The 12,220-nt window shown below is 36.7% G+C and overlaps 1 protein-coding gene across 1 annotated transcript; it reads left to right on the top strand.

Annotated features, from left to right (window-relative positions):
* Positions 1–3,124: 3,124 nt before the first annotated feature.
* On the top strand, positions 3,125–4,115 carry LOC111885227 (LOB domain-containing protein 33). Its single transcript, XM_023881503.3, has one exon. It carries the CDS (start codon positions 3,353–3,355, stop codon positions 3,902–3,904), a length of 552 nt encoding a protein of 183 aa, XP_023737271.1. The 5' UTR covers positions 3,125–3,352; the 3' UTR covers positions 3,905–4,115.
* The last annotated feature ends 8,105 nt before the right edge of the window (positions 4,116–12,220 follow it).

Genomic DNA, 12,220 nt, shown 5'->3' with positions numbered 1-12,220 from the left:
ATCTAGGGATAAGTTGCCAACACAAAGCTCAACAAAGGGTTTAAGGCATGAAAGTTGGCCAAAGCTTGATAAAGCTTGAACCTTTAGGCCTAAGTGGCCTAGTATTGTCCAAATATGAAGTTACATCTTCAAGGCATGCTCAAAAAACTAAAGGACTCAAAGAGAAGATAGAAATGGCCATAAACTCTCTAATGGAGAGATCTAACAAACAAGTGGTCAAGGTAATGCCTTTTTACCTTCAAAGGGTTGCTACCACTGAATAAATGAGGATCCAAAGCTTCCTTTTCATTCCAGGCCCTCTACTCTTCCAGATCCTTCAAATATGCACCAAAACACACACTCTTAGCTTCTCTCTCTGTCACACACACACACATACACAGATGATACCAGCTCAATTAGGGTTTCTCTTAGGGTGCTATGGTGATGAGGGAGGCGGGGTAAAGGACTTCAGGTCCTTTAAATAGGGTGCAAGGCCTGAAAATTAGGGTTTTCACACTCAGCTCCTACTTGTCAAGTCAGGTCCTCCAACTCGTCGAGTAGAATCTAAAAACCACGCAACTATCTCAATCTCTACTCATCGAGTTGGGGCCTCCAACTTGTTGAGTTGCCCAGTCAAAATGAATATAAAATGATTTAAATTTGTACCTAGAGTCAGGATGTTACAATGTGAATCATTTTTAGCATTGTTAAAAAATGTACAACTATATGAAAAATAACAAAATAAATAAAGAGTCATAAATTGATCATCTCATAAGTACTTATATGCTATTAATTAATGAAGTTATCCCTAAGAACAAAATATGCACTCATTTGAAACCTTGATGACCAAGAACATAATTTTTTTTATAGTTGTCCTCAATGTGATACTTTTCGCAAGCCACGTGGATCATAAATTTTTATCTTTTATATAGTTGAAATAAAGACTTTTATATTCAAATATTAATGTGTAATAAAAGTAATGTGAAATAAAGACTTTTATATTGAAGTTTTTAAACCATTAGGGTAAACGGTGTGGATACCCTTTTACCGGCGGTAGTCCGACATGGACACCTTTACTGTCGGTAAACACTGGGCCGTACCCTCTAATTTACCGTCGGTGAGTTACCGATGGTGAATTTGAAGAAACTGAACGTTGGAAGGGAGAAATGACCGTTGACAAACAACTTTATTACCATTGTTTTTTTTCTAATCTACAAATTTTCCACTATGTATATTTATTTTACCACTCATTGATAACTCACACATATTTCAAAACACAATGATAATCAAAATGTCTTCAAACACCTTAAACTCTTCCATCCCAAATGCATTAAACCAAAATGTTTTCAACGCAATTGCTATTTTCGGTTACGGTCCGACATCACCACAACCTCACTAGACACAAATGGATCCATCTCAAAACCAAGTGTTTGTAGGCAGTGTTCCAAACTATTATTCATAATTACAAATGCCACACTAATTTCAATTCCAATCCCCACCACCCTGAACAACATCCCAACCTTAATCGCAAACCTAATTCCAATTTAAATTTAAACCACCGTTCACACTCGTAACTGAAACTCTTTCTGATTCCGATCCCGAAGAACAACCTCAGCAAAAAAAAAAGATCACTGATCCGAGAAGATTGAGTTAAAAAGAAGAGATAGAATTAGAAATTGCATGCGTCAATATATCAGAAGATAGCAACACAGGAAAGGGCCAATTACATGATCAATTTTGGTTACATGTTACAGAGCGGTTTTGTAAGGGTATGCGTCGAGAACCAGATTATCGGACCTTCGACCAATGTAACTTGAAATAGAATCTTTTTAACAAACTCATGATACATTAGAATGAAACTTACACTAACTTCGAAAAGCAATGGGCTAGCGGCGGAAGTGATGTGATTTTGTTGAAAAAACGCACACGATGTTCCAAGATGACATGTTGAATCCTTTTAAGTTCATTCATGTTTGGGAAGTTTTCAAAAGAAGCATTAGGCGGAACCAACTTGCAACACATGAAGACACCGCTAATCCGCCAAAAAGAAGTCGAACATCTTCATATATGAGCTCATAATAAATATCATCGAATGGTCCTATTGGCGTTGATCTTAATGATGATAACAACGACATCGAAAAAGTACGTCTGCCTCCTCGTCCCATGGGAAGGGACAATGCAAAAGCTCAAGGAAAAGGAAAAGGAAAAGCGACATCGTCAAATTCTTCGGTCGGAACGGAGCGGTCAACTAGATCGGATGAAATGATGGCACAGATGGCACAATTGACTGAAACTGTATGACTCACATAATTTTCGTTGTAGATGCAAGATGTGAGACACCTCGACAATGAAGATCATGAAGTGGCTAAATTGGTGAAGACTTCCATTCGTGAAAAATATAAGTTCAAACGCAATTGAAATTTGAATGTTATGTTTTTTTTTTCTAATTTTTATTATTTTTTCTCTTCATTTTTTGATTTTTTTTTTATTTTTAATATAATTTTTTTTCATGTTATTTTTTATGTTTACGATTTCTAAAATGTAGTTTTTTATTTTATGTTGTTTTAAATATTATTATGGTTTTTATTAAATAATTGAAATTTAAAAAAAAAAAAAAAAATCATAGATAAAACCATTACCACCCTGTAATTCGTAGGTAAAATTTGTGAAAACTGTAAAAACTGATGTGACGTTTAGGTGATATATTTTTACCATTGACAAAAAATACACAGAACCCTTTAGCCTTAAATCCAAAATTTGTTTGTAAAACGCTACTCAACACGTACTACCTTACTCTAAATCTACACATTTTAAATAATATCCAATTAGTTGTTAAAATTAATGAAAATAATAAAACTGTAGAGTTTTAAATAATATCATAACTTTCCGTTAGAAGATTGTCTTATTAAAGATTATTTACTTCATACTGTTTACGTTTCCTATAGCACACTAGTATAACCAGCTCTAGGTAAGTCGTGAACTTTTACCTTGAGTATTCACATAATAGCGCTTTTGCACTACAATCAAGATGTTTTAAAAAAAGTTATGTAGCAATTATTGTTTATAAGCAAATAGCTCACACATGAAAAGACTAGGCCAGCCTTTACCTACTTACTTAATGTTTAATAATGTAAAAAAGAACTTTTAATTTGCTTTAGTGCACAAATTAGGAAAGAAATGGCCAAAGTGAGCAGGCCACAAAGGAGACCTTAAAGAATCAACTTTACTCTAATGTCACACTGTCCCTAGGCCACCAAAATGATAAATCACCTTTTCAGGTGAATATTAATCATGTCATATGAAGTGGTAATCCGCAATATAAACTCTAAGCTCTTTATCAGTTCCAGGAGATACTCAGAAAAGCTCAAGGAAAATGACAGGAGCTAGTTTTTCATGTGGAGCATGCAAGTTCCTGAGAAGAAGGTGTACAAATGAATGTGTTTTTACCCCTTACTTTTGTTACAGCCAAGGAGCTGATCACTTTGCAGCCGTTCACAAGATTTTTGGTGCAAGCAATGCCTCCAAGCTATTGATGAAACTCCCACTGCAAGACAGAAGTGAAGCTGCTATCAGTATATGCTATGAAGCTTTGGCTCGAGTGCAGGATCCTGTATATGGTTGTGTAGCTCAAATCTTTGCTCTTGAGCAACAGGTAGCTGGTTTACAAGAGGAGATAGATCAGCTTTCGAATTACATGACTTATGTTTCATTTGGTCTGCCAAATTGCATGACTTATGTATCTTCTGAGATTAATGGTACGAGCATCAGTGATCATCTCAACCAACAGACTCCGCCATTGTTTGCTGCACCGCAAGCTTCATCTCCATCCTTGGCTATTTTGGATGGTCAGAATTCTCATTCTCACAGCCTTCTCGATCATCCACTCATGGAAAGCTTTGAATTTCATGGTGAACTTATTACTTAAGAGGCACTAGTTTATTTGATCAATTTGTAAATACCAGAAGTATGTTAGGCTTATCCTTCAGCGTATGCAAATAACTTGTAAAATACCTTCGGTAAGCATTATTATTATTTTGAAAATTGTGATTACAAAATACTTGTGGTTCATAAGTTATTATTATTTATTATCAGGAGAAATTGTAATAAAATCTCTAAGTTTATCAAAATTTGGATTTTGACACTGTGATTGGTTTTTATCAATTAAGTCATATTTACAATTTTTTACAATGTCAACCAATTGCCCGGTTACCACGACTTTAACATGGTAACCAAATAAATAACATAAAATATTATGATGTTGAAGCGACGTCAGATTTACGTGGCAGATCTTATGTGTCGAGATTGAGTTTCAAATATATAGCTAGTATCGACCCGAATTTCACATGTCGTCTTCTCTTCTTCTCCTATCCGTGTAAGAGTAATTCCTCATAAATGACGTCTAAAGGTTGATCTAGTGGTTTAAACTCAGGTAAAAGTCAATAAAGGGCGTAGTCACCCTTCCAGGATATGATATTGTGGTTACAAGCTCGATTTGTGCAACAAGAAAATAAAGACCCTTACGAGGTCGATCTAGTGGCTCAAACTCAGTATGCATCTCTTGGATCGACCTTGTTGGGGTCTTCATTTACTTGTTGTACAAATCGAGCTTCTAAATCACAATAGCATCTTCTAAAATGGTGATTATGCCTTTTTCGTTGACATTTAACTGAATTTGAACCATTGGATCGACTTTTAGATGCTATTTGTGAATAAATACTTTGAGGATAAGAAGAGAATAAGAAAAAAGATACGTAAAATTGGGTTCAATGTAAACACTATATTTTAAACTAAATCCTACCACTAAGACCCGACATGGCTTCCAAATTACAATATTGTTATGTCATTTGTTTGGTAACTTGCTAGATCGAGGTTAGCCTGTCAATTGGTTGACATGACAACAAAAATTGTATATATAATGACATAAATAAGAAAAACAACATACAATGTCAAAATCGTAATTTTGGGAAACTTAGTGACTTTATTGTAATTTGGGAAAAATAGTTTCTGGAAGAATAGGGAGAACATATCATTTGGTTGATATTGCAACAAAATTGTAAATATAGTGACTTAATTTGAGAGAAAAAAAAAACATTGTTTGGTAATCTAAAATTTCGATTAACTTAGTGAGTTTATTGCAATTTGGCCTTATTATTATCAAACATATTTTCCCTAGTTTGACTAATGAAATAAAAATTTATTTGAAAAGAGATTTGAGTTAAATTGGGTGTCTGACAAGAAGCTATAGGAGCAAATTTTCAAGATACTCGATATAAATATAATAATTTGGATTGTTTTCATTTACCGCTTCCTTCCTGTTTCACTTCCCTTGATTATAACTTAAATTGTTTGTTTCACTTCCCTTGATTATAACTTAAATTGTTGTATTCCCTTATATGTTATCGTGATTACATGTTCTTTTATTTTTCTTCCCGTTTTATATATTTTCTTGTAATCTTGCATACCAATATAGGTTATTAAAAAGCATTTTCCTAACCTAATTTTTTCGTGGTATCTCAGCGGGTTACGATCCGCTTTAGCGAAATTCTAAACTAAACCACCTCCGTCCACCATGACTGCTGATAACATCGGAAACAAAGGTGAACAAATCATAACTAATAATGAAGCATCTGACCATGGTTCTAGTTACTATTTCCATCCTTCAGATAATGAATGCACGTGAATGAAATGTTGAATGAAAACCACTATTTTGGATGGGTTCAAGAAATGGAGAATCTTCTGTTTATGAAAAACAAAATAGGGTTTGTTAATGGAACTCTTCAAAAATAGGAGGAAACTCATGCTAATCACATGGCATGGCTTTGATGCGATAACATCATAAAACAGTGGCTACAACCATGGAAAAAGAGATTCGATCTAGGGTCAAGTATGCCAACACTGCCAAAAACATCTGGAATGACCTTCGTGAGCGCTTTGAAAAGAAGAGTGCATCTAGGGCTTATGAGTTAAAACAACTTCTTACTACAATTAGGAAAGACAAGATTTCCACCTCTACATACTACATAAACACTTTGGGACAAGATAAGCTTTGTCATTACCATGCCAAGATGCTCTTGCATTGGCTTTAAATGTGAAATCAACAAGAAACTCACAGAATAAAGAGATTATAAGAGTTCTTATCCGGAATCGGCACCAAATTTTCCACAAGCAGAACACAAATATTAGCAACGACACATGTTCCTACCATAGGAGAGGCATACCACCTTGTGTCCGAGGACGAACAACAATGGGTTGTTTTGATCGGATAAATTGCCACTGGTGAAATGACAACATTTAAAGCTTGCAAGAAGCGTGATTCCGCTTGTTGGTCACAAGCAAGAACAAATCCAAGAAATGGCAAGAAAGGAGCAAATGAAAAGGCTAAACACTATGATTTTTGAGGGAAGGTCGGACATAATCATGATTACTATTTTTAAGTGTATAGGGTACCCGAAATGGTTGCCAGAGAAAGGGAAATTAGAAAAAAGAAGAACAAAAGAGAGTGAAACACATGTTTGTTTCTTGGACTGCCAGCTGACGAGTTGACCATCGAGGAATTGACCTCCGCCTATAGTGCTCTTTCGGTCCAAGCCACATCCTCCAAGATCAGCATTAGAGAATGCTTGAACGAAAAATCCTGATTTAGCAGGATACCATAGACCGAGAGATAAGGTTTGCTTCAAATAACTGAAGATGTTCTTAACAGCCACCATATGAGGTTCGTGTGGACTGGCTTGGAACCTAGCACAATAACAGACATAAAACATAATATCTGGTCTACTAGTTGTTAGATACATTAGAGAACCTATCATTTGCCGATAGAGGGTCATATCAACAGCCGGTTTCTCCAAGGATGGTGTTAACTTCGTTACAAATGCCATAGGAACCTTCACTTTGGAATCTCCCATCATGCCAAACTTAGCTGTTAGGGTCTTCGTGTAAGCCTCCTGATTGGTAAATATGCCTTTGGGTCCTTGTCTAATATTCAAGCCAAGGAAAAAGTTAATTGGACCCATTGAACTTATCTCAAACTTAGTCTCCATTAACTTCCTAAATTTAGTTGTTAGGCTGGGATTCGTGGAACTGAAGATGATGTCATCGACGTAAATTTGGACGGTCATCAAGTGGTCACCCTCTTTCTTGCGAAAGAAGGTTGGGTCAACCGAACCTTGTTTAAACTTGGACATTTTTAGAAATCGAGTAGGGGTTTCATACCAAGCTCTAGGAGCTTGCTTCAAACCACAGACGACTTTATCCAGAATATAGCAATGATCAGGATACCTTTCATTCACGAAACCCGGTGGTTGCTCAACATATAGAGTCTCCTCTAGTTCTCCATTCAGGAAGGCACACTTGACATCCATTTGAAATACTTCAAAGTTTTTATGTGCAAATATGCCAGAAAGTTTCGCACTGATTCTAACCTTGCTATAGGAGCGAAGGTTTCTTCATAGTATATACCTTCTTCCTGACAATATCCCCTCACAACCAACCTTCCTTTATTACGAATCACATTCATTCTTTGTCCATTTTGTTTCTAAAAAACCCATTTTAAGCCAACTACAGATGCATCCTTTGGTGTGGGAATTAATCTCCAAACTCGATTTCGCTCAAACTCATGGAGTTCGTCTTGTATTGCATGTACCCAATCGGAGTGATCGAGTGCAATATTAACCGTTTTCGGTTCTATTTTCGAGACGAATGAATTAAACATGCAAAATTCTACTTTAGAGAACAAAGCAGTTTGCTTCGCCTTTATTTGAGACTGAGTAAGAACTCCCTCAGATAATTCACCGATTACTTGAGTTTTTGGATGATCTCTTGTCCATTTTGTGAGAGGAGGGTAGTTTGGATCATAGGCAGGATCCAATTCGGCATTTATTTCCTCTTCCAATTTTGATTGAGTATCTGAATCATCATTCGTATTACGATTCTCCCGCTAGAATGATGAGACGGTTTCAACATCAGGTTCAAAATGCTCCCCCTCGAATGGAACTTCATGGGTCTTTGTTGTTGATGGATTTTCACCGTGGAAAGACGAATCACGGTTATTTGACGTGGATGGACCCTCCCCTAGAATATAGAACTTTCTTCTAGAGGTTCACTTGGACCTAGCTGTTCGGTTGGTCCTTGATGTTCACTTTCCATTTCTTTTGCTGCTTCATCGATAATTTTCTTCAAGTTCTTGATCTTGTTGTCAGTTGCCTTTGTCTCAGAATGAATTGCTCTCTGGTTCATCAAAGAGCAACATAAATTCTTCAAATAGATTGGAAATTGGAATCGAGACTTGACCTGATTTTGGAAAGATTTCCACTGTTGGTCCTTTGCTTGATTTAAGTTTCTTCATGTAATGATCATCAAAGGTAACATAGTAGGCTTCTTCAATTTTCTTTGAACGTTTATTCAGAACCCTATATGCCTTTGAAGTTAGCGAGTAACCAAGAAAAATTCCTTCATCTGCTTTTACATCAAACTTGTTTCGGTTCTCTTTGGAGTTGAAAATAAAGCATCTTGAACTAAACACATGGAAGAACTTGACATTTGGCTTGCGATTATTCATGATTTCATATGGAGTGATGGAAAATCGCTTATTGAGGAAGGATTGGTTATGGGTATAGCAGGCAACAGCTATTGCATCAGCCCAAAAGTGTAGAGGTAAGGAGGCGAAGCTAAGCATGGTTCGGGCTCCCTCACACAAAGAGTGGTTTCGCCTTTCAACTATGTCGTTTTGTTATGGAGTGTAGGGAGCAGAGAAATTGTGAGACACTCCCTTATCAACAAGAAATTCTTTGAACTCCTTATTTTTGAATTCTAAACCATTGTCACTTCGGATATTTCTAACCACCTTTCACAGTTGAAGCTCCACTTGCTTTATAAATGCTTTGAGCTGTGGAGTCGCCTCTGATTTCTGCTGAAGAAAGAAAACTGAGGTGAAACGTGAAAAGTTATCCACAATTACTAAAATGTACTTACTACCACCGATGCTTTCGATTGCTGAAGGACCACATAGGTCGATGAGTAGAAGTTCAACTGGTTCGATGATCTTTGTGTTAACATGCGTGGGATGACTCTTTCGACTTTGCTTTCCCATCTCGCATGCAGCGCACAAGTGTTCCTTATCAAATTTGAGAAGTGGAAGTCCTCATACATGATCACCGATAACCAACTTGTTGATATCCTTAAAGTTGAGATGTGAGAGCCTTCGGTGCCATAGCCAACTTTCGTCAGAGTGTGCTTTCGTTAAAAGGCATACAACTGGCTTTCCTCGAATTGGGTTAATATTTAGAGGATACATTTCTCCTTTTCACTTGGTTTTTAACAGGACAGTGTTTGTCTTCTTTTCAACAATCTCTGAACCTTCATCATCGAACGAAACCTTCAAGCCAGTTCCCACAACCAATTGAGAGACACTGATGAGATTGTACTGCAACCCTTCTACATATGCTACCTTCCGGATTGAGAATTCACCGTTTGTGATCATTCCATAGACTTTGATCGTGCCATATGAATTATTCCCATATTTGACACATCCACCATTCTTAAGGGCCCGAAACTCCCTAAACTCTTCCGTCCTTCCTGTCATTTGACGTGAGCAACCACTATCAATGTATCATTCATCGTCGAACTGCTCGTCACTTATAACCTGCAAAAATTAACTAGATTTAGGAACCCAAAGTTTCTTGCGTCCACGTGAGCCTTATACAGGATAAGGAATTGCAAGAAAAAGATCAACCAAATATGTTCTTTTTATTAATGTGGTTTCGTCTTTTCTTTTGATGGTAAAAACCTTGATATTTTTCTTCTCTTGTTTTGGTTTGTTTGAATCAGATTGTTCATTTTTTTTTATTCTCATTTAAACTAGTCTTTAGATTCCTAGGGTTAGCTGACGTCTTCTTGGCATGAACTTCAGAGTGAGAGACTAGCTTTTCCTTTCCTTTGATATCCCTTACTGGGTTCGGCTTTGGTTGTTGATGAGGATGATGGAGTTTAGGACCGAAACTGGTCTTTCGGTTCTTATCACTGCTTGATTCGACACCAAAATTATTTCTTCAGTTCGTTTGACTGCAAGACTGACAGTGAGTGCATGGACCTTTGTTTATCTGAGGGCTTACTTTCGCCTGTAGATTCGATACCTTGTGAACGTGATTAGCGTTTTGAAAATTCCAAAACTGCTTTTTCTATTTAAGATTCTTTTATTACCTTATGTTCCTTTGACGTGTTTACTCAGCAAGTTGTTTTTGAGATTTGTGAATTTTTGCTCTTGGTTTCGGTTTATCTTCACGAGCTTCGATTGGAGATGATTCTCTTGAAGCCTTTACTGGTTCGACTTGAATTTATTTAGTACTGCTTGTACTTGGCTTATCAAAGCTTGAAGGCTTGTTAAGAGGTTCAGCCACATATCTACCCTTGACTCTCCATGAGGTTTGCTCCGACACACCTACTGTTTCGTCTGCATTGTCAATGGGAGTTGACCAGAAAAAATTATCACACCCATCAGTGTTGTCTTCATCTAGCAAAGAAGTTAGCTTAACTGATTGCTTATTGGTAACTCAAGTGGTGACATATACTTGATTCGGTACAATTTTCACCTTTTTATATACGACCGCCTTTTCTTTAAGGACTTTGGACCGGTCTTTGGTCATACGAGTGAACTCAACTGAGTTTTCAGATATGAGTGGTTTTGCTGGTTTGGGTTCGCTTTTGAGGAATTCAGAGCAGTCAACCTCATCCTCTACTGGAATTTCACTCATATCACTGTCCTCGTCAAATTCAAAAGAATTTTCCACATTCATCTTATTTTCTGAACTTAATTTGGTACTCAATGAGTCAAATTTGTGCATGGTTGCGGTCTTTATTTTCAATTTGTCATTTTCGTCTAATAAATTCCTAAGCATGTCCTTATGGTCTTTGGACTAAATGAAAGGCTCAATTTTGTCCAGACCAATCATGTAAGCATCCGAAACCTCATCTGATGATATAACGGATTCACAATTATAGCAATCAACATCGACTTCATCCTCCTTTAATTTAAGAAAGGGTAAAATCATTTTGTGAACCTTTTTGCCAATATCACAATTCAAATGTAACTGAGTAATATTAGTGTAAAGACATTTAGCAATCAAACAAAAAATGTTTCTTTGTTTTAAAAACTTTAAATTTTCATGTTGCAAATATATAAACTCATCTCTCATTCTAACTAAGTCTAACTCCGTCTTCTCTATCCACATCCTCCGCTTCTCACTCTTGGATGTCACCCTGCTAATTTGATCGATTAGGTCAGCATTCGTGAGGCATGTTTGCATTAAACTTTTGCTTAAACTAGAAAATTTGAATTTCAATTTGTTTAATTCCTTTTCATAGTTTGTTACAGGTATTTTAAGTGATTCGAGAATGGATTGTACCTTCTTGATCAACTGATCACAATCGTTGATCCTTTCGCTCACAAGTTTGGTAGCAAAATACTTATCTTCCTTCTGATTCGCCTCATCATACTCACCTTCGGTTGTGTAACCCCTCATTTGTGACACTCTAGTTGTCACCATCAAGCATTGCCCAACAAACTAAGTACTATCTTCTTTTGCCATAAATTCCCTGCCATGCGTGATTTACGTACTTCTTCATCTTCAAAGTCTGTAGACCAGACCTCCACGCCACCGAACACATCATCAACAATGTTCTTCTGCACAATCAAAGCATTCATAGAATTATTAGAGGCTTTCTTCTTTTTTATCTCCTCCAGCTAGCGCATATGGTATGCTTCATCATCTTCACCCTCCTTCTTCTCCGATAGCTTTCTTAACATGCAATCTTTGGCAAGCTGGTTTTTGACATGGTAGAAGTTACAATCGTAATCAGAGTCTCCTACCAGTTTGCTCTCCTTCTTCTCTTCTTCTTTCTGAGGATTATTTTTGATCTCCTCTTTCGCCTTTTCTGAGCTGTAGCTTCCCTGCCAGTTTCGGTTCTTCACAATAAGGAACTTTTTGCGAGCAAAACTCTTCGGGTTGGAAACCATCATTGCATACTTGTGACATCCCCTAATTTATCGGCCAGAAAAGACCGATTTAATTTATGCTTTTTAAAATAAAATAAGAGAAATCTTTTAAAAGATGTTGTGGAATTGGTCCCCAAAATAAAACATGATAAAAGTTTATCAAAACCTTTCTTTAAGAAATGTATAGTTTCATTTCACATCAAAACCTCGGGATGTCATGTTCCGATACATATCAAAAGCATCAACAAGACA

This window comes from Lactuca sativa, chromosome 9, assembly GCF_002870075.4.
Source record: "Lactuca sativa cultivar Salinas chromosome 9, Lsat_Salinas_v11, whole genome shotgun sequence".
Taxonomy (NCBI): domain Eukaryota; kingdom Viridiplantae; phylum Streptophyta; class Magnoliopsida; order Asterales; family Asteraceae; genus Lactuca; species Lactuca sativa.
This window is presented reverse-complemented; position numbering and strand designations above follow the sequence as displayed.

Bases quoted from the DNA above. Each gene is read 5' to 3' on its own strand.
- LOC111885227 (XM_023881503.3), top strand. From the start codon at position 3,353: ATGACAGGAGCTAGTTTTTCATGTGGAGCATGCAAGTTCCTGAGAAGA.